General features: G+C 43.8%; 1 protein-coding gene across 13 annotated transcripts in view; it reads left to right on the top strand.

The window, feature by feature from the left end:
* Window positions 1-23,861, top strand: part of efcab2 (EF-hand calcium binding domain 2) — a 171,271-nt gene that overhangs the window by 89,208 nt on the left and 58,202 nt on the right. For all 13 annotated transcript variants that reach the window (XR_011355559.1, XM_069930852.1, XM_069930846.1 and 10 more), the window contains 2 exons: window positions 2,269-2,341; window positions 8,345-8,424. Coding sequence is in view for 12 of the 13 variants with exons in the window: in XM_069930852.1 (XP_069786953.1) it covers window positions 2,269-2,341; window positions 8,345-8,424 (153 nt within the window). In the remaining variant the exon portion in view is untranslated. The remainder of the gene's footprint in view (window positions 1-2,268; window positions 2,342-8,344; window positions 8,425-23,861) is intronic.

A 23,861-nucleotide genomic window follows, 5' to 3' on the forward strand; every position in this document is an offset into this window, starting at 1 on the left:
TAAAGATTAATGCCCAGGTGGGATTGGTAGTGGAAAAGGCGAATGCTATGCTAGCATTCATTTCAAGATGTATAGTGCATAAGAGTAGAGAGGTTTTAATGAGACTCTAAGGGGCACTGGTGAGACCCCATTTAGAGTACTGTGTACAGTTTTGTGCCCCTATTTTAGAAAAGATGTGATGTTGTTGGAGAGGGTGCAGAGGAGATTTACTAGGATGATTCCTGGAATGCAGAGTGGATTCTTATCCACATAAGATGTTTCCCTTGAAGGGTGAATCGAGAACAAGGGGTCATAATCCTAAAATTAGGTTATCCAATTAAAACAGAGAGGAGGAAGAACTTCTTTTCTCAGAGGGTCGTGAATCTGTGGAACTCACTGCCGCATAAAGCAGAGGAGGCCAGATCACTGGGAGTATTTAAACAGGAAATGGACAAGTATCTCATTAGTAAGGGTATGAAGGGATATGGGGAAAAAAGTATGGAAATTAGAACTAGATTTGAGTATAATTCAGCTTAGTGTAGAGTCACAGAACAGACTCGATGGGCCTAATGGCCTGATTCTGCTCCTTTAACTTGGGAAATGCTGACTCTAATACCCCTGCATCTCTTCCCCAATGGGAGCAGCTGAAAGATGCTGTGTGCTGAATGGAAGGGGTTCTCAATGATTTTATGCACCCTCTTCAGACAAATTACATCAATGGGAGAAAGGAAACTCCAGTGATCCTCTCTGCCACTCTGTGGATTGACCTTCAATCATTTCTCTGCAGCAACTGTACCATTCTGTGATAGAGCTCCTATAGAAGGTTGGCGTAATGGTGGCTGGTACCCTTGCCTGCTTCAATCTTCTTAGGAAGTACAGTCGCTGTTGCATTTTCCTGACAAGTGGGAGTTGACTTACCTGAATGATACCCTAACGTTTTTTACTCTGCTGTGGAATACATGACAATAAACAGATCATTTTGTTTCAGTTTAATTTGTTTTGCTAACATTGGTTGCCTTTTCATTTGGGGGCTCTCTGTTCTCATTCCTGTACCTCTTACCAGACCATATCCTTATTCTGCTCTACTTTTAGCTACTATGTTTCTTTCCAGCCCATAAATTGATGTATAGTTTGTCTTTTAATACATGACTACCTGTAGATTCTAGTGACACCTCTCCTCCCTGATCCCTATCCATAGTCCATATAGTCTATAACAGCTAATCTGTATGGGGGCCACGGACTGAAATCATAAAATAGTTTTGATGTAGTTGGTTGGTGAGATGTAGGAAAGAAACCAACAAAACTTGACAGCTTCATAGGGAAGGAGGACCATAAACTTTGAGCAGAGTCCTAAAGGAACCGAGCCAAAAAAAGATGAAAATGCCTGGTCTATAATCAAAAAATGACATGTACAAATCAAATCAACAAGAAAATTTAGTGGAAAAATATAAAAGAAAAGGGCAGAGAAAATAATACCTTTCAATAAGATTGAAAGAGTGCAGAGAAGATTTACAAGGATGTTGCCGGGAATTGAAAGACTGAATTACAGGGAAAGGAGAAACAGGTAGGACTTTATTCTCTGGAATGTAGAAGACTGGAGGGAGATTTGATAGAGGTATATAAAATTATGAAGAGTATAGATAAATGCCAACAAGCTTTTTCTGCTGAGGTTATGTGAGACAACTAAAGAGCATGGGTTAAGCGTGAATAACATTACTAGATATCTAATCAGTATCATTTATGATCAAATTTACAATGGTACCTGATGACTTCAAACCACTGGCTTATGTTTATTTTCCATAGATGTTGCCTGTCCAGCAAATGTATCTAAATGTTTTCAGTTTTTATTTTAGATTTCCAGCATCTGCTGTCTTTTGAGTTTCAAGAGATTTGCACGATCAGCTCCATAGGATATTGCTAGCATTGAAAAAGTAATCTTTTGTTATTTTAAAACATTTTGTGTACTCTTTGCTTATTCCTGAAAGAAGGGCTCAAACCAGAAATGTTGGCAATATATCTTTGTTTCCTATGGACACTGAAAGGTCAGCTGAGTTCCTCCAACATCTTGGTGTGTTTTTACTACAATCACAGTGTCTGCAGACTTTTGTGTTTCATTTTGAAACCATTAACTGTTTCCAGATAATTGAGAAATGGCTTGATAATTATTGTAGTTTTGATTTAAGTTTTGACTTCTCATTTAAATGACTGTTATTTCTATGATAAAGGCTGACAAATATGTTAACTTTGTACTGAATCTTATCACTGCTAATTTGATTCTTTTGTGCATAGGGAAATTGGTACAATTATTAGATCTCTGGGCTGTTGTCCAAGTGAAGAAGAACTTCATGAAATGTTAGCAGAGGTATAACACATTTTGAAAATAGCACAATTTAAATTTATGAAATTCTCTTGTATTGATTGCAGATGACATTTCCTTAAGGTCAATTTAGTTGTTGTTAAAATTTTATCCATTTCTATTTGCTTACAGCAATGTAATTGAGTAAAAATGTAGATGTAAAAATGTTGATAGATTTAATGTTCGGAGTCTCTTTGGATCTGACTGAATTTGTGAAAGTAGTGATATGAAAAAAGAATTCATTTGCTTAGCACACCACATTTTGATTTTAGTTTTCTTTATTGATGCTTCATTTAACAAGGCATATCTTTTTCAGGGGCTTTTATGGTAATAATATGAAAAAAGCCACCCTGTGGAGGAGCAGTGTATCGCTTACAGCGATGTTTAGTTATGTTCTCACACTCCAGTAATTTCTACTAATTTCAGAGTGTCGGAATCACACTCCACTGAAAAGGCCCTTCAGCCAACTTGTCCATGCTGACTAAGTTGGCGTTCTAGATTAGTCCCATTTGTCTGCATTTAGTCCATTTTCTTCACGTTTCCTATCCATGTGTTTGTTCAAATGCCTTTTGAAATTTAAATTTGCACCTACTTCTGTAGCTTTATCTGCCAGATTGTGCCAACCAGTATAAAAGAGATGAATAACAGCTTTACCATCATTGCAGTTATAAAATCTGGACCAGAGAGTATAGTGTGAATAAAAGCTCTCAGTTATTATTAGCTTATAACTGAGGGTAGGGTCTTAGGTGGTCTTCAGTGGGGTCCAGGGTTTAGGCAGGAAACCATGGTTATATATGGGTAGATGGGAGCGGAGCCAGCCATCAGTGTAACACACCACCAGTGAATCTCAGTTCACTGCATTCGCCCCTTCCTGCAGAATTTAGGGTCTGTGGATGAAGACAGAGAATATTGATTCAAAACAAAAATTCAAAAAAATATAGTTATTTACAAATTTAAACAGTCTGGAGATCCTGATGGAATGCCTAAGCATAGCAGGACCTTGGGTTCCTTGGGTCTCCTGGTCCCCTTGTGAGGGAGGACTGGCAGGCTGGGTCTCCAGCACTATGGTGGAGGGGGATGCACTTTCCTCCTGAACTGGATTCCCTGAGGCCCTGACTGGGGGTGGCAAGAATGAGCTCCGTGGCTTGCAGGGCACTTGAGGCAATGGATCCTTTGTTCCGGTGGGTGCCAGGTCCCTCATGAGATGGTGTCCTCCCTGCCATCCGAACACCCCACATGGGATTGGCATTGTGCAGTTTCACCCTTTGCACCAGGGAGTCGGTCTTGCTTCTCTTCACGTGCTTCCTGAGAAGGACCAGACCAGGAATGGTAAGCCAGGTTGGGAGTGTATTTCCTCATGCCGAGCTTCTTTCAAAATTGAATAAGACCTCGTGAGGAGTAGCATTGGTCGCAATACATAGTAGCGACTGAATGGAATGGAGCGCCATAGGAAGGACTTCCTACCAGCGTGAGTCTGGAAGGCCTCTGTGGGGCCAGTTTCATAGCCAGTTTGATAGCCTTCCAGACTGTGGCATTTTCCTTTTCAACCTCTGGGAGTTGTAGCTAGTAGTCCTGCTGGATACAATGCCCCTTATCAGCAGGTACTGACATAGCTTGGTCACTCATAAAAGATGAGCCCCAGTCGCTATGAATATAGCTGGAATACCTGAATAGGGTGAAAATGGAGTCAAGGGGCTTTATGACTGACGAAGTGAACGTGTCTGGACACGGAATGGTGAATGGGAAGTGGGAGTTCTCATCAATGATTGAGAGGAAGAAAGCGTTCCTGTTCGTGGAGGGGAGAGGTCCCTTAAAATCGACACTGAGCCCTTCGAAGGGCTTTTGCAGAGTGGTAGAAGTGTGGCTTGCACGCCACACAGACCTGGCAAGATCTGGTCATTTCCCTGACATCTTCCATGGGATAGGGCAGATTGTATGTCTTGACAAAATGAGCCTTGCAGGTAACCCCTGGATGGCAGAGCTCATTATGCAGAGACTGCAGCTGGCTGGTGTGTGCAGAGGCACAGCTTTCTCTGGATAAGGCATCTCGAGGGCCATTAAGAGCTCCTGGCTGATGGGCAATGTCATATTTGTAAGTGGAGAGCTCAACCTAGCAATTTTGTCATTTTTGGTTTTGCCCCTCTGAAGTGCCAGTTAATGAAGGAATGGAAGGCTGTGTAGTTAACCAGGAATCATGGCTTTTATTAGTAGAAACTCAGTAGTACAATAATGAATGATAATGGGTGCGTACACAGTTATAGCCAAGGGGAGTGTCTTTAGTGGTAGAGATAATACACGACCAATGTTAGTAGAGCAGACTAAGTACAGTGAAAGACTGGCAGCATGACACAGATTCATCACATCCTCTTGACATTATTAAACATGAATGAGACAGAGTGCTAATCAGTGAGGAGCGAAAATTTCCCAACAGCCAGGTAGTGTCTCCAGTGCCTCACAGCTTCTACAATGACTTGAGCCTCCTTTTCCACAGAAGGGTTCTGGAGCTAATGGCCTTCTAATGTGCAAGAAAAAATTCAACTGGCCTGCCCACCTGGTTGAGGGTAGCGGCCAGGGCTATGTCCGAAGTGTCGCTTTCCACTTGTGCGATTTCAGAGGTAGTTAAAAGCCATTTGGGCTTCAGCTGAGAGGGGGAAAATAGTGGTTTTTAAGAAAAGGCAAACCTTATCAGCGTATTGCAGGATCCATTAGGCATAATATGCGAAAAACCCCAGGAATCTCCTCAAAGCCTTTGTGGTCCTCGGAACAGGGAGATCTAATAGGGGGCGCATCCTATCGGAATTTGGGCCAATTATGCCATTCTCCACCACGTAGCCAAGGATAGCCAGAAGTTTAGTCCTGAACACGCACTTGTCAAAGTTATAAGTGAAGTTCAGGGGTTTCACCACATGGTGAAAACTCTGGAGGTTGGGGTCATGGTCTTCCAAGGTATGGTTACAGATGGTGATATTATCGAGGTAGGGGAAGGTAGCCTTCAACCTATACTCATCAACCATTCTGTTCATCTCCCTCTAGAAGATGGAAACCCCATTAGTAATACTGAAAGGGACCCTCCAGAATTGATAGAGATGACCGTTAGCCTCAAATGCCGTATATTGACAGTCCTCAGAATGGATTGGCAGCTGGTGATGAGCAGCTTTCAGGTCAATGGTCGAATAGACCCGATACTGTGCAATATCATTCACCCATGTCCAAAATTCGAGGGAGGGGGTATGCGTCCAGGAGTGTGTACTGATTAATAGTTTGGCTATAGTCAATTACTAGCCTGAACTTGTTTTCTCCTTTTACCACTACCACTTGCACTCTCCTGGTGCTGGTGCTAGGTTCGATGATACCTTCATCGAGCAGATGTTGTGTCTCAGACTGTATGAAATCTTGTAGCAATAGGTTTGCAGTCAGAGGACAGATTTAGGAAGAGAGGTGAGGGGTCGATATTCAGTGTGGAGAGGTTGCATATGAGTTCTGATTTAGAGGCCCTCTGTTTCTGAACCATTACGAGGAGGAGGAGACCAGAATACTCCAAGGTCACGCTTTTAAGGTGACACAGGAAGTCCAGACCCAACAGCACAGGAGCACACAATTCATCAAGTACATACAGGCATATGTTACAAAATTCCCCCCCCCCTCCCCTTGACAAATGTTCCATACCATGTTGTTGAATATTCATAGGGTGCAACTGAGACGCAAGGAATATGTGATAATTGGAAGGATACATCTTTAGGTTGTATTCTTGCACAGTCCATGAGTCTATGAAGCTTTCAGTAGAGTCTGTGTCAATTAGGCATTTAGTGGAATGTCTGTTTACCTTCACAGTCACTATGGAGTTGCTGAGTTGGTGAGGTCTGTCCTGATGTAGAACCATCGAGGCTAGGACCCCAGAGACTTCATATTCCTCACTCGAGTGGCCCCCACCATCCTGGATTGCCCATGGGTAGATGGGGGCAGAGCCAGCCATCAGTATAGCACACCACCAGTGAATCTCAGTTCTCTGCAGAGTGATAATAAAATTAGGCGCAAGACTCCTACCAATCCAGTTGGCATTGCTCTGGCTTTTATAACAATCCTTCCCCCAGTTCAGCTCTCATGGGTTTATAACACCAGACAAATTTTATTTTTCTGGAAAGAAAATTGGGGATTATGATAGACAACTTCAAGCTGAAGACAATTTCAGATTTGCTGTATCACATAGGAAGTTGGAGAATCATTAAATTACGTTTTATTGATTTTAGCATGTTTAATCCCATAATGATGCTGACACACTGCATTATTTGAACTGACCTAAAAATGTTTTACAGCTGACTTTAATTTTTGCTCAGCATTCGATGCCTCTCACGCCAATGTCCCACAATAGTCGGCCAGCATTGATGGATTCCAGTTGCCTGGATACAACCTTTCCATGGCCACAATGACCTGGTGAAACCTTTCACCATGTTCGCCACTGACTACACCAAGATCAGCAGGGAAGAAGTCTAAGTGTGAATGTAGAAAATGAATTTTCCATGACATGTTGCTCTTCATGGTTTTGTCTGCTTGAAGCAAATTAAGAATATGACAGGAAATTACAAAAATAAGTTATTAGAAAACAACAGTATGTGATAGGAACATTTTAAGGTGATTTGCTTGATCAGCAGCCCCAGATCCTTAAAATACACCCAAATGTGTCCAGGAAGCAGAATGTTCATGTTCAGTATAATTATTCCATGGTCTGTATAATTTGGAAGCTTGTTAAATTAAATTGTTGAGTCATTGTAGAAGTGTATTTGAGATTTAAAAAAAACCATTTGTATTTTTTAATATTGCTGCATAAAAACTCAATTATTTTGGGATCTCTTCTTGTTTGGGTTATCTCTTCAAATCATTTTGAGGTGAGATAACAGCTTTCTCTACACTTGAGTGCCAAGTGCTTTATGCTCTCCATTTTAGATCTTAAAACCCAGTTGTTCTGATAATTTTTAAAAATGAATGCAGCCTGATAGCTTTTGCAGGAATAACCTTCAAAGAATGTAAGGATACACTTCAGTTTAGTTCTATGTGCTCAGGGCAAAGTTTATGGATGTCCTTTTACTGCTATATTTCATGTTTTTTTTATGGAGGAGATGGGAGTGATGGATGGAGGTACAGTAGATTTTTTTTAAAAATCAGAAAGCAGTGCATCTTTTGTATCATTTTAAGTAATTCTCCCTCCTCAATGTTAGATTTTATGGAAACATTAATTTTGTTCAAAAAATAATGTATTATTTTTGTAGTTGCAAGAGGAATAGAGGAGGTATCAGTTGGTTATAATAAATTCAAATCTAGATTTAATGCATGGATAAAGTAACAAAATACTAATTTTTTTACCATATTCAATGTACGTCAAATTAAGAAATGCATACAGTCAGTAAAATTTGTAGGTGGTATTTTTTTCTTACAAGTGCAGTTTCCTATTTAGTGGATAATTGAAGGGTGAAAAATTGACCTCAAGTTTTCTGTTGGAACAATTTTGCCCTTGATATGTAAAAGCATGTTTATAGTGAGAAATATTCTTCAAAATGTTTGTTAGAGATGATGAGATTAGTTGATTTGTAATAAGGGCTACTTCTGGATAATCCATATTGCTTGGGTTATAGATATGGAATAATACATAATAATACATGTGATGTAACAGTAGGAGATGCTACAAGTCCATGGAAACAAACTTTTATTATATTTACATCGTAATACAAATACAGGCAATTAGTTTAGACTCTTGGTATCCAACATTTCAATTTAGTAATTAAATTGGCATTTAAAGTTATGTTTTGACAATTTGATTATTTTGACACACAGCAAATATATTGTAAGTTATTTTGAAAAGAATGATGTTAATTCCTAAATTTTTTTTGGCTTGATTAATATGCTTTGATATTATTATAAGTTACAAATTCATGAAGGCAGGTTAATGAAAATCAAATACTGGTGTAATTTGAATTGGTTACGATAATAAATCTCTTCTGTAATTTTTGTTTAAAGGTGGAGGGCGAAGAACCCACTGGCTATATACATTTTGAGAAGTTCCTTGCAATGATGACTAAAGTATTAATCGAAAGAAAGTGAGTTCTAGATCAATTCTTTGATTAATTTAAAGACATATACTAAAATGCAGGTCGAGTACCCCTTATCTAAAATTCCAAAATCCTACAAAATCCAAAACCTTTTTGACTGTGATCCCATAAGATAATACGTAATACTGGAGAACGGGACATTGCGGATGTAAGTAGTGCATTATTGAATGTAGATTTTCAATATATGTCTACTTCAGTTAATTTGTGCATATGTAAATACTTGTATTTTCATGGAAATGCATGTATCTTTAAGTCTGAGTGAATAAGTGCATTTTTAAAATAGTGTTCCAAAATCTGAAAAAATCTAAATTCCGAAACAATTCTGGTTCCATGCATTTCAGATAAGGGGTATTCAACCTGTATTAAAAGAATGTAACACTCCTTTCCAAAATTATCTGTTAATAGATGAATGCTTCCTGTGTTACAATTTATATCAGTAGTTATTATGCAACTGTGACCCAGGACCCCATTTCAAAGATGTTAAAGTACTTAAGTCATTAGCTGAGACTGGCCCTTCCCAATTCATCTGCATTGTTCTCTGGTGGTATCACAGTGTTGTTCAAAAATCACCTAGATTGCTGCTGTAATTTATTTGAAGAAGAGACTCTTGGAGTTTGCCAAGAATTCAGCCACTGAAGTTGGAATTCGAGGGCCAAACCCATCGGGACCATTGCCTGAAGAAGGCGCACAAAATCTGTGAACCGGTGCGGACTCGAAAGGCCAACATGGCCTGTTTCCGCTCCGTAAATGGTTATATGGTTATATGGTTAAGCCTGTGCAATTTATTTTCATGACATTGCTGAATGGCATTATCTAAGTGGGCCTGCACCTACACCAGATGCAAGACCAGCCCTGCAGATGCTTCACCTAGGACTTTATATCTAGCATTTTCTATCCTCGACATTTGAGTTCCAAAATCTAGACGGACACCCCAATGCTCTGTGAATGGAGATGGAAGGTGGTGGAGAGCTGGAGGAAAGGAGACAGAGTGATCGGGAAGAGAGAGAGAGAGAAGAAACCAGTGATGACAATGTTAATTCCATCCAGTTGGAGAGTACCCAGAGAAAATATTAGGTGTTGCTCCTCCAGTTTATGAGTGGCCATGGATTGGCAGTACATGAAGCCATGGACTGAAAGAATGCAGCATCTTGAAAGGTACTGATTTCTGAATGGATTTGCTCACTCATTTAGAAGTAATGAACCTGTAGGACTCTTTCGTAGATGACCAAGAAGGTTATGCTTTTGTTAATGATCATTTTTAATCAATGCCACGTGAACATATTATTGCACTTTCCCTTCACTTTAACTTTAATGATATAACACAATAATAGACCCTTCTGGCCCAATGAAACCTGTATCACCCAATTGCATCTAATTGGAGGTTGGGAGGAAACCGGAGTACCCAGAGAAAACCCATCAAGACATGGGGAGAATATACAAACTCCTTTTGAACAGAGCCGGATTCGAACCCAAGTCACTGCCCTGGGGCTGTAATAGCGTTGTGTTAAACATGACTGTTCATGGAAAATTGCACAACTTCTTCATTTCTACTTCAGCACATTGTCTATGGTTCATTGTCTATGATATATTTGGAGATAAGCCAAGACCATAAAGGTGCTGGAGAAGAGCAAGCCTAACTGAAAGGGTCTTTGTCTGTGTCTGATTTGCGGCTGAAAACTGAGCACATTAAAAAGCAGCATGCATCTTGCAAGAATTATTTGCTAGCTTCCAGGATTAACTATGTGGGATAAAATATATTTATCCCCATTATCATCCATGGTTAATAGGGTTTGTAATTTTAATCTAAACCTGGTAACTATTCTGGACATTTCATTCTGTAGGCTATTCGATGCATGATTGCCTGGAAATTCAATCACAAAGGGCATTTCTTTTCTGTGTGATGGATATGAAAATTGATTTCTCCTGGAGTGGAATGTGATTACGATGATTTCTAGGTTGAATATTGCTCCAGAAATTTGACCAAATGCTTGCAGTCGTGGGTTAAGCTAACATCAATGATATAACCATAAAAAAACTTATTGCAGTGGTGTGTCACCATCGAGTTGGCCCCTTTAAGGGTTTATATAAAAATGCTGGAGGAACTCGGCAAGTCACGCAGCATTCTTTATGTAGCAAAGATAGATACATAACCAACCTGAGCCTTTCATCAAGGTATGAGCAAAAAGCAGACAGGCACCTGAATAAAATGATGGGGGAGGGGCAAGGGGAAGAGCACAGGGTCACAGGCAAGAGGTCGTGGGTGGATATGGGTGGGAGGGCACAAAAACTGAGAAGGGATAGGTGGAGGAGACATCTCTTTGAATAGAGATGGTAAGGGGTAGAGAGCTGGAAGAAAGGAGACAGAGGGATGGGAGACTGGGGAGTGGCCTAAAAGAAATTGGAGACCTCAATGTTAATCGATCTGATTGGAGAATGCCCAGAAGGAATATTAGGTGTTGCTCCTCCAATTTCTGGATGGCTTTGGTTTAGCAGTGCATGAGGTGGTGTGTCATGCGAAATGTGCAAATTTTGTTCTGTTTAAAGATTCAAGGGGTTGAAGCCATTTTCCTCAGTCCTATCATAAATTCCTTGCCTGCCCAATGAATCCATCTTTCTGTCCTTTTCTGATCGTTCACAATGCTGGAACTCAGTCTGCTCTGATCAAAGCTTCCAACTCCTTAACCAACTAAAACCACCTATTTTCAGCCATTAACAATTATGCATACTAATATCTCTGTAACAGTAAAAGCAATGCCGGCAAAACTCAGCAGGTCTGACAGTGTACTTTATATATCAGCATGACTTGGCTTCATGAACAAAGATTTAGGAATGAGGCTGTCCACATCTGCCTCATGCTCTCTGTTGGCTGATGAGGCCAACAGAGATGCCTGGTTGCAGTGGCTGCAAGGGAAATTCGGGGAAGATGGTTTGAGCCTGCACAATGGATTTTTTAGGTGGAGTGCACTGGCCCTACCCTTTACACCCAGGGTTATCTGCCATGGCCAAGCAAGCTAGAATGGTGACAGCCAGGTTGTAGGTGTTACGTCAGAGTGTCCTTCTCCTAGATGGATGGCCTGACAAGGCTAATGAGCCCCACCTGCCTGGGTTTGAAATCAGAGTTGTCCTTCTCTTAGGCCAACTGCCAACCAAGGCTAACGAGCCTGGCCTACTTGTTCAGTTATACTGGTGGAGACTCGGTTGCACCATGACGTAGCAAACTCAGTGAAAATGGGGAACACTGACAAGATGTTGTTGCTACAGATGCAGTAATGTAGGAGAGGCCATTTGCAGTTACCTCCTGCCTGGCAAGTCAGACAGTGGCCACATGGCGATCACTACACTGAGAAAGGAGAGGCGATTATATTACGGGTACCCTCACCCACCCCCACCAAAAAAAACTTGACATGGTATACTTTATAAAGTTAAGTTTAAAGATAGTTAACCAACGTTTTGGGCTTGAGCCTTTCATCAAGGTATGAGCAAAGTGGAGGCAAGCATCTGAACAAAATGGTGGGGGAGGGGAAGGGGAAGGACCAGTGTCCAACAGCAAGAAGTAATAGGTAGATAAGAATGGGACGGCACAACAGAAATTGGGGTGAATACTCTGTGAATGGAGGTGGAAGGTGGTGGAGAGCTGGAGGAAAGGAGACAGAGTGATAGGGAAGAGAGAGAGAAAATGGAGAGTGGTCTAGCAGAAACCAGTGATGACAATGTTAATTCCATCCAGTTGGAGAGTGCCCAGAGAAAATATTAGGTGTTGCTCCTCCAGTTTATGAGTGGCCATGATTGGCAGTAGATGAAGCCATGGACAGACATGTCATTGCAGGAGTGGGGCGGGGAATTGAAATGGTTGGCCACTGAGAGATACCCATCATTTCTGAGGACAGAGGGAAGGTGCTCAGCAAAACGATCTCCCAGTCTATATTCACTTTTTCCAATGTAGAGAAAGGCACAATGTAAGCACCAGATGCAGCAGATGATCCCCACCGATTTACAAGTTAAGTGTTGCTTTAGAGCCTCGAATTATGATGAGGGAGGAGTTGTGGGTGTAAGTGCAGCACTTCCTGTGATCTGAGGGTTAGGTACTGTAGATTACACTTCCTAGCTTCTAATATTTCCCAATCTCAAAACATGTCATCTTCTAAGAAAAGTAAGCCTCGATATTCCAAATTGTATCTTATTCATCCAAATAAATCAAACTTCATAATTGCAGCTGTAAATAGCTTTAATTTTTCATTGATAAAAGCGAATAAACATTTTCATAGCTTCGCACTTCATAACGATGAGTAAAAAAAGCATACTGTAAATGATAATGATACTCAACTTCAAACAAATATGAATAAATTAAAATGATTAATAATGAATAATAATGATAAATTCAAAGAAAAGTTTCTCGAGTGAGCTTACTTTTGTCCATGGCCATTCCTAGAATGAGAATGATCTCCCAGTCCGCTTAGATATTATGACATATGACGTCATAGTAACTATGGAACTCTACAATACAATTAATCCTTAAAGGGAAAGTCATAAAACAACCATAAATCATAAACTCAAGGTTTTAACCTCTACATTCTGGCCCCTAATTATTATAATAGAAAATAGTGACTAATACATAATATTACAGATATTACAACATTTTCTGCTTCTTGTAAAAGACTGATTTTAGTAAGAGGTCGATTTAAGTAATCAGTCTTGATTTTAATCCGCATTTGTCGAATGAAATCTTTTTTGTCCAGTACTTTATCCACGATTTTCCCCAGCAACCAAGAATTTTTTTGGTGCAGACTCGTCCATAATAATTACGTCTCCACATAAAAAAATTGCGTTTAGCTTTCGATCATTTTTGTCTTTCTGGTAATAATGAAAGATATTCATTAACCCATCTTTTCCAAATTAAATCCGCAATAAACTGCACTCATCTCCATCTGTGTCTTGCATAGATATCTTCTTTCTGAAATTGATCTGGAGGTATTTAAGGTTTAGATTTAAGAAGTAAAAGATGATACAGTGTAAGTGCCTTTTTTTAAAAAATTTTTTATTTTTCACACCATAAATCACATTAGCCATGATATACACTATTTCTTTTTCACACATATACAGTGACTTTTTCTCCCCCCCCCCTCCTCCCAAGCCACCCCCCCACCCCCCACCCTCTCATCCATTTTAGGTATATGATCTAGGTTGCATTAAGCCAGTCAGACAATGTTGTCATTCAACAAAAATACACCAGAAATTCTACTGAGTCCATTCTTTTCTTTCCTTCTCCTTCCATCAACTTAGGTAATGTTTGTCCCCGGTAGGTTTTCGCTATTGTATTTAATGTAAGGCTCCCATACTTGTTCGAATATTTCAATATTATTTCTTAACCTATATGTTATTTTTTCTAATGGAATACATTTATTCATTTAAATTTAGTAGTTTCTTCCTTTTAATTTGGTTATGTATTCCATTAATATTTAAAGTCATATAGTTCAGCGTAGCCCTTTTATATTTTGTTTATCTTCTCTTTCCGTTTTTCCATCATTACCTTTCCTCCTTTTCCATTTCTGTTTTCTTATTTTCAACTCTTTATAAGACAACATTCCTACAACATCCAACATTTTCCTTATTCTCCTATTTCTATCTTATTTATCCCCAATCTCCCCTTCCCCTCCTGAGTTGTCCTTTATCCCTTGTCGGACAACCACATCTCCCCTCTCCATTTGGATTTGCGAATCCACTCGCAAGCGTCAACTGATTTTGCAGTGACCGCTATTTCCCCCCACCCAGCCCCCCCAGAAAAGATTTCACTTTTCATATGTCACAAAGGTCACTCTTTTAATTCCCTCCTTATTCTCTCTATTCCATTACCTTCCCTTATTAATTCTTGTCTATACTATCTATATTTTCCTCTAAGTATAGATACATTCACGTATGCACATTGTCTCTATTCACTCTTATACCTCTTTACCCGCATACATATCAATCGTGATCATTTTTACTCTCATTACCCGTCTTCATCCCTCAGTCTATTTTTGTCTTTACCCACATACATATCAATCGTGATCATTTTTACTCTCATTACCCGTCTTCATCCCTCAGTCTATTTTTGTAATTGTTCTGCAAATTTTCGTGCTTCTTCTGGATCCGAGAATAGTCTGTTTTGTTGTCCTGGAATAAATATTTTCAATACCGCTGGATGCTTTAGTATAAATTTATACCCTTTCTTCCATAAAATCGCCTTTGCTGTATTGAACTCTTTTCTCTTCTTTAGGAGTTCAAAACTTATATCTGGATAAATGAAGATTTTTTGCCCTTTATACTCCAGTGGTTTGTTGCCCTCTCTTACTTTTTCCATTGTCTTCTCCAGTACATTTTCTCTTGTAGTATATCTTAGGAATTTTACTACAATAGATCTTGGTTTTTGTTGTGGTTGTGGTTTAGAGGCCAATACTCTATGTGCCCTTTCTATTTCCATTTCTTGCTGTAGTTCTGGACATCCTAGGGTCTTAGGGATCCACTCTTTTATAAACTCCCTCATATTCTTGCCTTCTTCATCTTCCTTAAGGCCCACTATCTTTATGTTATTTCTTCTGTTATAATTTTCCATTGTATCTATTTTTTGAGCTAGTAGTTCTTGTGTCTCTTTAGTTTTTTTATTAGATTCCTCCAATTTCTTTTTTAAGTCTTCTACCTCCATTTCTGCTGCTACTGCCCGCTCTTCCATCTTGTCCATTTTCTTTCCCATTTCTGTTAAGGTCATATCTATTTTATTCATTTTCTCTTCTGTGTTGTTTATTCTTTTTCTTAAATCATTAAATTCCTGTGTTTGCCATTCTTTAAATGACTCCATGTACCCCTTAATAAGAGAAAGTACCTCCTTTATCTTGCCTTTCGTTTCTTCTTCTATTTCACTGTACTCTTCCTCTTCCTCTTCTTCTTCTTCTGGGTTGGCCATCTGTTGTTTCTTTGTTGCCCTTTCCTTCTCTTCTTTCTTGTTTCTATTGTCTTCTGTGGTCTCTTCTTGCTGCAGGTGTTCTGCAGCTGTCGTTGCCGGCTGTGGAGATCGACTCCCCAGCTGGTCCCCCCTCCCGTCGGTGTGTTTTTTTTCATGCGCTTCGCGCATGCGCGACTCCTTGCGCATGCGCGGTTGCGCACTTTTACTTGGCTCAGCGAGCCATTTTTGTAGTCCATTATTTACCAACCTGAGGGAGCGGGTTTCTCTCTCCGCAGCGGGCCTCTTCGGACAGGTAAGGCCTTCACCTTTTTTCTCCGTTGTCTTCTCTTCCTCTCTTCTTACCGTTGATTTTGATTTTTCTTTTTTTGTCGCCATCTTCTTTCCACCTTTATACTCACTTTTCTGTAACTTTTATTTCTGTGCCTTTGTGTTTTCCTTTGTTTTTCCCGACTTTTCTGGAGAGGGCTGTAGTTCACTGTCCGGCCACTACTCCATCACGTGACTCCTCCATACAGTGTAAGTGCCTTGATGTCATTTGAATCGATAGAAACTTTAGTTATTTGATGGCCATTTAAAATAGCTTCAATCTCACACAATACTATCTGAAGATTGTCATTCAACATTTGATCATTTGTGATAGTACAGATCTATCACCAATGTACATAGTGTATATAGTTACTGTATCTAGACTGTGCTTACAGCGATTGGCTGAGAGCTAAGCCACACCTATTGTTTGGGCCTTAAAGGGTTGTGTCCCTAGCCAGGTCGGATCATTCCGGACTGGTCGGCCACCTGTGAAGAGCTCCGGTCTTTTGCTAATAAAAGCCTTGGTTTGGATCAACAAGTCTTTGGTTCTTTCGACGAGCTCTACAATTTTATTAGCAAAAAGAATTTTTTTGAAAGGGATGGAGCGTTTAACTCGGCCAGAAAAACTTGATATCGACCCACAGTCAGCTACAGCCTTCAAAGCCTTTAAGTTCTGGCTGCTGAACTTTGAAAACTTCCTGAGATTCATTCAGGTAGAGGAGGATAACCAGCGTCTAACAGCATTGCTGTCTATGGTGTCCTTGAGAGTCTACGAGAACATCCAGGATGAGACCACTTACACCGCAGCCATAAAGGTACTGAAAGGACTGTATGATCAACCGGTGAACAGAGTTCATGCCCGGCTCGTGCTTGCGTCGAGGAAGCAACAGCCCGGCGAGTCCAGCAGGGCATATTTACAAGTATTAAAGGCATTGGGCAAGGACTGTAACTGTGTGGACAAAACTGCTGCCGAGATCACTAGCGACCTCGTCCGGGATGCCTATGTGGCTGGGCTCCGATCGAACGAAGTGAGGCTGCGTTTGCTCGAGCAAGGGGTAGAAAAACTAGAGGACGTGGCCCGGATTGCAATCACAATGGAGGATGCAGCCTTAAAGTCCACCGAGCTCTCTAGGGACTGGACCCCACATTCTGATGTGAGTAGAGTGCCCTTCTACCCTACCCCTGACGGCCTGTCGGCTGCTGCTACCCTGCCCCGTGCGAACCCGAAATGTTATTTCTGCGGGAGGGACAAGCACAGCAGGTTCCAGTGCCCAGCAAGAAAAGCCAGGTGCCAGAAGTGCCTTAAAAAGGGCCACTTTGCTGCAGTCTGTAGGTCTAAAATGGCCGCCAGCAAACACAGTGCCTCGTGTGAAGCTCAACCGCCACTATCCCATTCAAACTCTTCTTCCCCAGAGCTCTCATCCAATGAGAGCGAGGGCTCCCCTGCACGGCAACGCCTGACGTCACGGAGACGCCGAACCCGGAAGGGGCAACCCACCGTCGCAACCATGGTGATGGCCTGCCTCTCGCCCCCGTGCGGAACACTTGACACTACCGCCGCTGCTGCCGCCGCCACAGCCACCCCCGGGGCCGACGCTACCGCCGCTGCTGCCGCCGCCACAGACACCCCCGGGGCCGACGCTACCGCCGCTGCTGCCGCCGCCGCCACGGACACCCCCGGGGCCGACGCTACCGCCGCTGCTGCCGCCGCCACGGACACCTCCGGGGCCGACGCTACAGCCGCTGCTGCCGCCGCCACGGACACCCCCGGGGCCGACGCTACCGCCGCTGCTGCCGCCGCCACAGACACCCCCGGGGCCGACGCTACCGCCGCCGCAGCCACCCCCGCGGCCAACCAGGTGCTCACCCTAGCGTCCATCGCTGACGACCGCCAGGGCCCGACCGCCAATCGCAAGCAACTACAAACCCCACTACTTACCATTCACCCGCCACAACAGCACTTCCAGGAGGTTCTCCAACCTGCTCCTCGAGCGTTGACTACGTCATCCCGTTGCGTGACGTCATCGCGCAAAACTCCCCTGTCAACTGCTTCAATAACATTAAACCAGCAATGCTCTCATCCCCTCACCAGAGCAATGGAACTGATTAAAGTGCATGGACACTACACCAATTGCTTATTTGACTCTGGGTCAACTGACAGTTTTATCCAGCCAGATCTGGCCCTCCGATGGGGACTTGACATTATCCCCACTACCCAGAGGATCTCATTAGCGACGAGGTCGCACTCGACTGGGATAAAGGGGTATTGCATCGCCACGCTGGAAGTACAGGGCGTGACGGTCACCCACTTTAAATTATTCGTCCTTCCCCAATTGTGCGCCCCAGTGTTGCTGGGATTAGACTTCCAGTGTCAGTTCCAAACGGTGTCCCTACACTTTGGGGGACCCCACGCCCCCCTCTCGGTCTGCCATCGCCCCACTCCCGAAGCACCCGAGCAACCCGCCCCCGTGCCCCGGGGCCAATCCTGCGGCCTTTCCACACTCCGGATTGCCCCGCCAGCACTCTTCGCAAACCTCACCCCTGGCTGGAAGCCTGTGGCCACCAAAAGTCGGCAATATAGTTACGAAAACAGGCAATTCATTAGGAGTGAGGTGCGTAGATTGCTGGATGAGGGCATCATCGAACCCAGTTCAAGCCCCTGGAGAGCCCAGGTGGTGGTTGTCAAGAATGGGGAAAAACTACGGATGGTGGTCGACTATAGCCAGACCATTAACCGCTTCACACTCCTGGATGCGTACCCCCTGCCACGCATCACGGATGTGGTGAACCAGATCGCCCAGTACCGCATTTTCTCCACTATTGACCTACATGACTATCTGAAGATTGTCATTCAACATTTGATCATTCAAGATGGAATTAAGAATGTTCTGATTGATCTAATCATGCTTTCCCACACACCACCATGATGTGATCCTGTAGGTGGGTTAAATATCCAATTAATCTCCTTTTGAAGTATTAAATCATGAATTTGATGTGGATTCCAATTTTGAATTGCTTTTCATAACTCTAGTTGAGCTCCTTTAAAATTAGATCGATTATCAGAATGTAACTCCTCCACTTGATCACGTCTGGTGATAAAACATCAAAGAACATTGATAAAAGAGTCTGTATCAAGAGAGGACGCTACTTCAACATGAATTGCTAGTGTAGTCAAACAAGTAAAAATAGCTCCGTATCGCTTTTCAACACTTTACTTGCAAAGGGCCTAAATAATCAACACCCACCTTGTAAATGGGGGTTCATCAGACGAAACCCTGTCTTGTAGTAAATCTGCCATTTGTTGTCCAGGTTTAGCATTTGCACAACGACAAATAACACATTTTGATATAATTCTTTTGATCATTGACGAAGCATCAAGTATCCATTATTTCTGGTGCAATTCTGATAATACATGATTATAACCACCATGACCTGGTTCCTCATGTATATTTGAATAAACAATTCAGAAATATGAAATTTTTTAGTTAAGATGATTGGATGTTTCATTTTTTCTGCTGTGGAGGGCTGCAATCGTGGAGATCGAGCTGGTTCATCGCGGGGCAGCAGACGCTGACAGAGATCGCTAAAGTGAATCCCAGGACAATGAACTGGCGGGGGTAGAAGCTGGGGCAACATTTGACCAACAGCCCTAAAATGGCATTGGTCAAGCTGCCCAGCTAACTCAGCAGAAACAGGCTGGGGAAGAAGGGCATTCATATGCATGGATGTTCTTGACTCAGTCAATCAGCAAAAAACGGTGGGAACTTGAACAGTATAAAAGCAGCCTTTCCAGCCCTAATAAAACAGTAAGCTTAACCTGTCACACTGTGTGTGTGTGTGTGTGTGTGTGTGTGTGTTTCTTTTTAGCGGTTGGCCACAATTGGTGATCCCGACGGTTTAGAAGGCATCTAAACCTAGCAATAAAGAATGAAGCTGCAGTCAGCGCAGTCGGCTTGACGCTCCCGACCTTCGACCCGGCATGTGGTTCAACCAGGCGGAGGCTCAGTTCCAGAACTGGGGCATCACAGCAGAGACCACCCGGTACTACCATATGGTCAGCACCCTGGATCTGCAGACTTCAGACAGAGTGGCCAACTTTATACAGAGGCCACCATCGGAAGGCACTTACGCTGCCTTCAAAGAGCTATTAACTGAGACATTTGGACTTTCACAGCGAGAACGAGAAACACGTTTTCTCCACCTGGATGAGCTTGGAGACAGATCCCCGTTGGCACTCATCAACGAGATGCTGGCCCTCCTGGGAGAAGAGCAGCCCGGCATCATGTTCGAGCAGCTGTTCCTGGAACAGATGCCTGAAGACATCCAACTGCTCCCGGCAGATGCGGATTTCACCGAACCCCCCCAGAAAATTGCAGCATGGGCAGACGCTCTGTGGAAACAGAAACAGAAGTGCTCGGCTATCAAAGTCCCACAATAAGACCAGAGCAGTCCCAAGCAAGGAATAGCAGTCGAGAGGTAGGAGCGAGTCCAGCAACAGATGGAGCTTTTACTACCGGAGATGGTGCACCGAGGTCCACCAATGCCAGTCCCCCTGTGAGTTCCAGGGAAGTGACAAGGCTAGCTGTCACTGATGACCATGACGGCTGGCCACCAAGAGAGCCTCTTGTATGTTTGGGACCACCTGTCCAGCAGACGCTTCCTGGTGGATACAGGCGCAAAAGTCAGCGTGATACCCCCGATAGGGTTGGACACTAGGCACAGGCCAGCAGGACCCACATTGAGGGCTGCCAACAGCAGCAGTATATAGCACTCGTAGGGCCGAGCTGCAGTTTGGGGGCAGTCACTTCTTGTGGGAGTTCACGCTGGCTGCAGTGGAACAACCACTCCTTGGAGCGGATTTCCTGTGAGCCCACAGCCTCTTAGTGGACATTAAGGGTAAGCAACTCGTCCACACTGAGATCTACCAGACCATCGCACTGAGGGGTGCTAGGTTTCTGGCAATGCACCTGGACTCCATCCACAGCTCAGAGGATGAGTTCTCCAAGGTGCTAGCAGGATTCCCAGCAATCCTTTCCCCTCAGTTCACAGCGGAGATGCCTTGACATGGTGTCAGACTTCACATCCTGACCAAGGGCCCACCTCTCCATGCAAGGGTGAGACGACTTCCCCCGGAGAAGCACCGACTGGCCAAGGAGGAGTTCCGCAAGCTCAAGGAGTTGGGTGTTGTTCGATGGTCAGACACCCCATGGGCCTCGCCCTTGTACATGGTGCCTAAAGCAACTGGGGGCTAGAGACCATATGGCAACTATCGTCGGCTCAACGAAGCCACCATCCCAGACCATTAATCCATGCCGCACATCCAAGATTTTGCAGCAAACCTGCATGGGGCAACAATATTCTCAAAAGTGGACCTCGTGTGAGGATATCACCAGATCGTGGTGCATCCTGATGACATCCCAAAGACGGCCATCATCACTCCATTTGGAGTATTCGAGTTCCTGAGGATGCCATTTGGGCTCAAATATGCGGCACAGACATTCCATCAACTGTGGTGGCATGCAATTGCAGAGATCAGTTCACTACATCACGTGGAAGCAGATGTGGACAGAGATTGCTAAAGCAACTCCTAGGACAACGGCACTTTTGTCTACCTCGACGATATCCACGTGGCAAGTAGAACCCGACAGGAATACCTTCAGCACCTCCGAAATCTCTGTAGTTGTCTGCAGGAGTTTGGCCTCACCATCAACTTGGCCAAATGCCAGTTTGGTCTCCACAGCATCGACTTCCTGGGCCACAGGATTACAAAGGACGGGGCCACACCATTGCCCAACAAGGTAGAGGCCATCCACAGCTTCCTGAAGCCCAGTACAACCAAAGGTCTGCAGGAGTTTGTGTGGATAATAAACTTTTATCACAGTTTTATCCCAGCAGCTGCCCAAGTGATACGCCTTCTGTTCATCCTGATGTCTGGCAAGGAGAAAGACCTGATCTGGGACGACGAAACCTCGTGCATTTGTGGAAACCAAAGAAGCCCTGGCCAAAGCTGCACTCCTGACCCACCCCGACCAGATGCACCCACGGCCCTCACAGTCAATGCCTCAGGAACAGCGATTTGTGGAGTCCTGGAGCAACAGATAGAAGGAAGTTAGTACCCACCAGCTTTCTTCAGCAAACATCTGTGGCCCCCTGAACTAAAGAATAGTGCTTTCGATAGAGAGCTGCCATCCGCCACTTCTGGTACTTTCTTGAGGGAAGGGCTTTCACGGACCACAAACCACTGACTTTCACCCTGGCTAAAATCTCCGAGACCTGGTCAGCCCGCCAACAGAGAGTACACCACTAACGTCAAGCACAACTTGGTCACAGATGCTCCCTGGTCAATGGGTCTGGTCTTTGCAACACTTGCCGAGGCACAGCAGCAGGACAACGAGATCCCACATTACAGGACCGCTGTCACAGGCTTTTGGCTTCAGGACGTTCCAGTTGGCACAGGTACTACCACCCTCCTGTGTGACGTGGCCACCAGGCAGGTTCGACCTATTGTCCCAACGGCATGGAGGCAACAAGTTTTTGATTCTATCCATGGGCTGGCACACCCATCCATCAGGACTACGGTCAGGCTGGTGGCCAGCAAGTACGTGTGGCATGGATTGCAGAAATAAGACCGGGGGTGGGCCAAGGTGTGTACGCAGTGCCAAACAGCCAAAATGCTGTGACACACCAAAGTCCCCCCACAGTCTTTTGAGCCAACTGAATGCAGGTTTGTGAGACCCTTGCCAGTCTCTCAGGGTTTCCGCTACCTGTTCACAGTGGTTGACCACTTCACCCAGTGGCCAAAAGCAATCTCCCTGGCCACCAGGTCCACCAGGTCCTGTGCCAAAGCACTCCTCTCATCCTGGATTGCAAGATTCGGACTGCCACAGCACATCACTTCTGACTGGAGGTTCACCTCCAGTTTGTGGACCGACATTGCCAACCTATGGGGTGCTCAGCTAGACCATACAATGGCATACCACCCACAAGCCAACAGTGTAGTGGAGTGTTTCCACAGGCATTTCAAGACCACTCTTATGACCAGACACAAGGAGCCCAATTGGGTGGACGAGCTACCATGGGCAATACTGGGCATCCAAACAGTGCCAAAAGAAGACCTCCACGCATCCTCCACTGAACTTGTCTATGGAGCCCCACTCACAGTTCCAGGGGATTTCATTCCACAGGCCAGAGGACAGCAGGAGGAGACAACCACCTTCCTGGACAGGCTGCATGAAAATGTCGGTAACCTGGCTCTAACCCCATCCTCCAGACATGGACAAGCCACGTCCAACATCCCCAAAGAAATCAAAGACTGCGAGTATGTGCTTTTACACAGAGGACCCCACCATTCACCACTGCAGAAGCCATATGAAGGCCCCTTTCAAGTCACCCGGAACAACGAAGCCACCTTCGAGCTGGACATCGGTGGTAAACCAAAAGTTTACAGATAGACTTAAACCTGCCCACACAGACCCAGCAGAACTCGTGGAGACATCAACACCTCGATGCAGAGGCCGACCACAAAAGACTTTGGAGACTATACCTACGAACCCTATAGACTGTAACACTGGTTCTGGGGGGGAGGGGGGGTGTTCATGTGGTGGCACGCAATTGCGGACATCAGGTCGCTACATCACGTGGAAGCAGACGTGGACAGAGATCGCTAAAGCAACTCCCAGGACAACGAACCAGTGGGGGTAGAAGCTGGGGCAGCATCAGACCAACAGCCCTAAAATGGCATTGGTCAAGCTGCCCAGCTAACTCAGCAGAAACAGGCTGGGGAAGAAGGGTATTCATATGCATGGATGTTCCTGCCTGCTATTGTTATTCATCTGGATGACTCAGTCAATCAGCAAAAAAACGGTGAGAACTTGAACATATAAAAGCAGCCTTTCCAGCCCTAATAAAACAGTGAGCTTAACCTGTTACACTGTGTGTGTGTGTGTGTGTGTGTGTGTGTGTGTGTGTGTGTGTGTGTGTGTGTGTGTGTGTGTGTGTGTTTCTTTGTAGCGGTCGGCTACACTGGCATTATTGCTTTTTCTGATCTTCCTCCTACTTTTAGTACATCATTTACAAGAATAGGATTTAACTTGTAAACACATCTTGCCTTTGTAACATTCAGATTTTTCTTTAATTTGATATCTTTTTATCAAATGCTTTGCTTTGACAAAAACAAATCATC

The sequence above is a fragment of the Narcine bancroftii genome, chromosome 4, assembly GCF_036971445.1.
Source record: "Narcine bancroftii isolate sNarBan1 chromosome 4, sNarBan1.hap1, whole genome shotgun sequence".
Taxonomy (NCBI): domain Eukaryota; kingdom Metazoa; phylum Chordata; class Chondrichthyes; order Torpediniformes; family Narcinidae; genus Narcine; species Narcine bancroftii.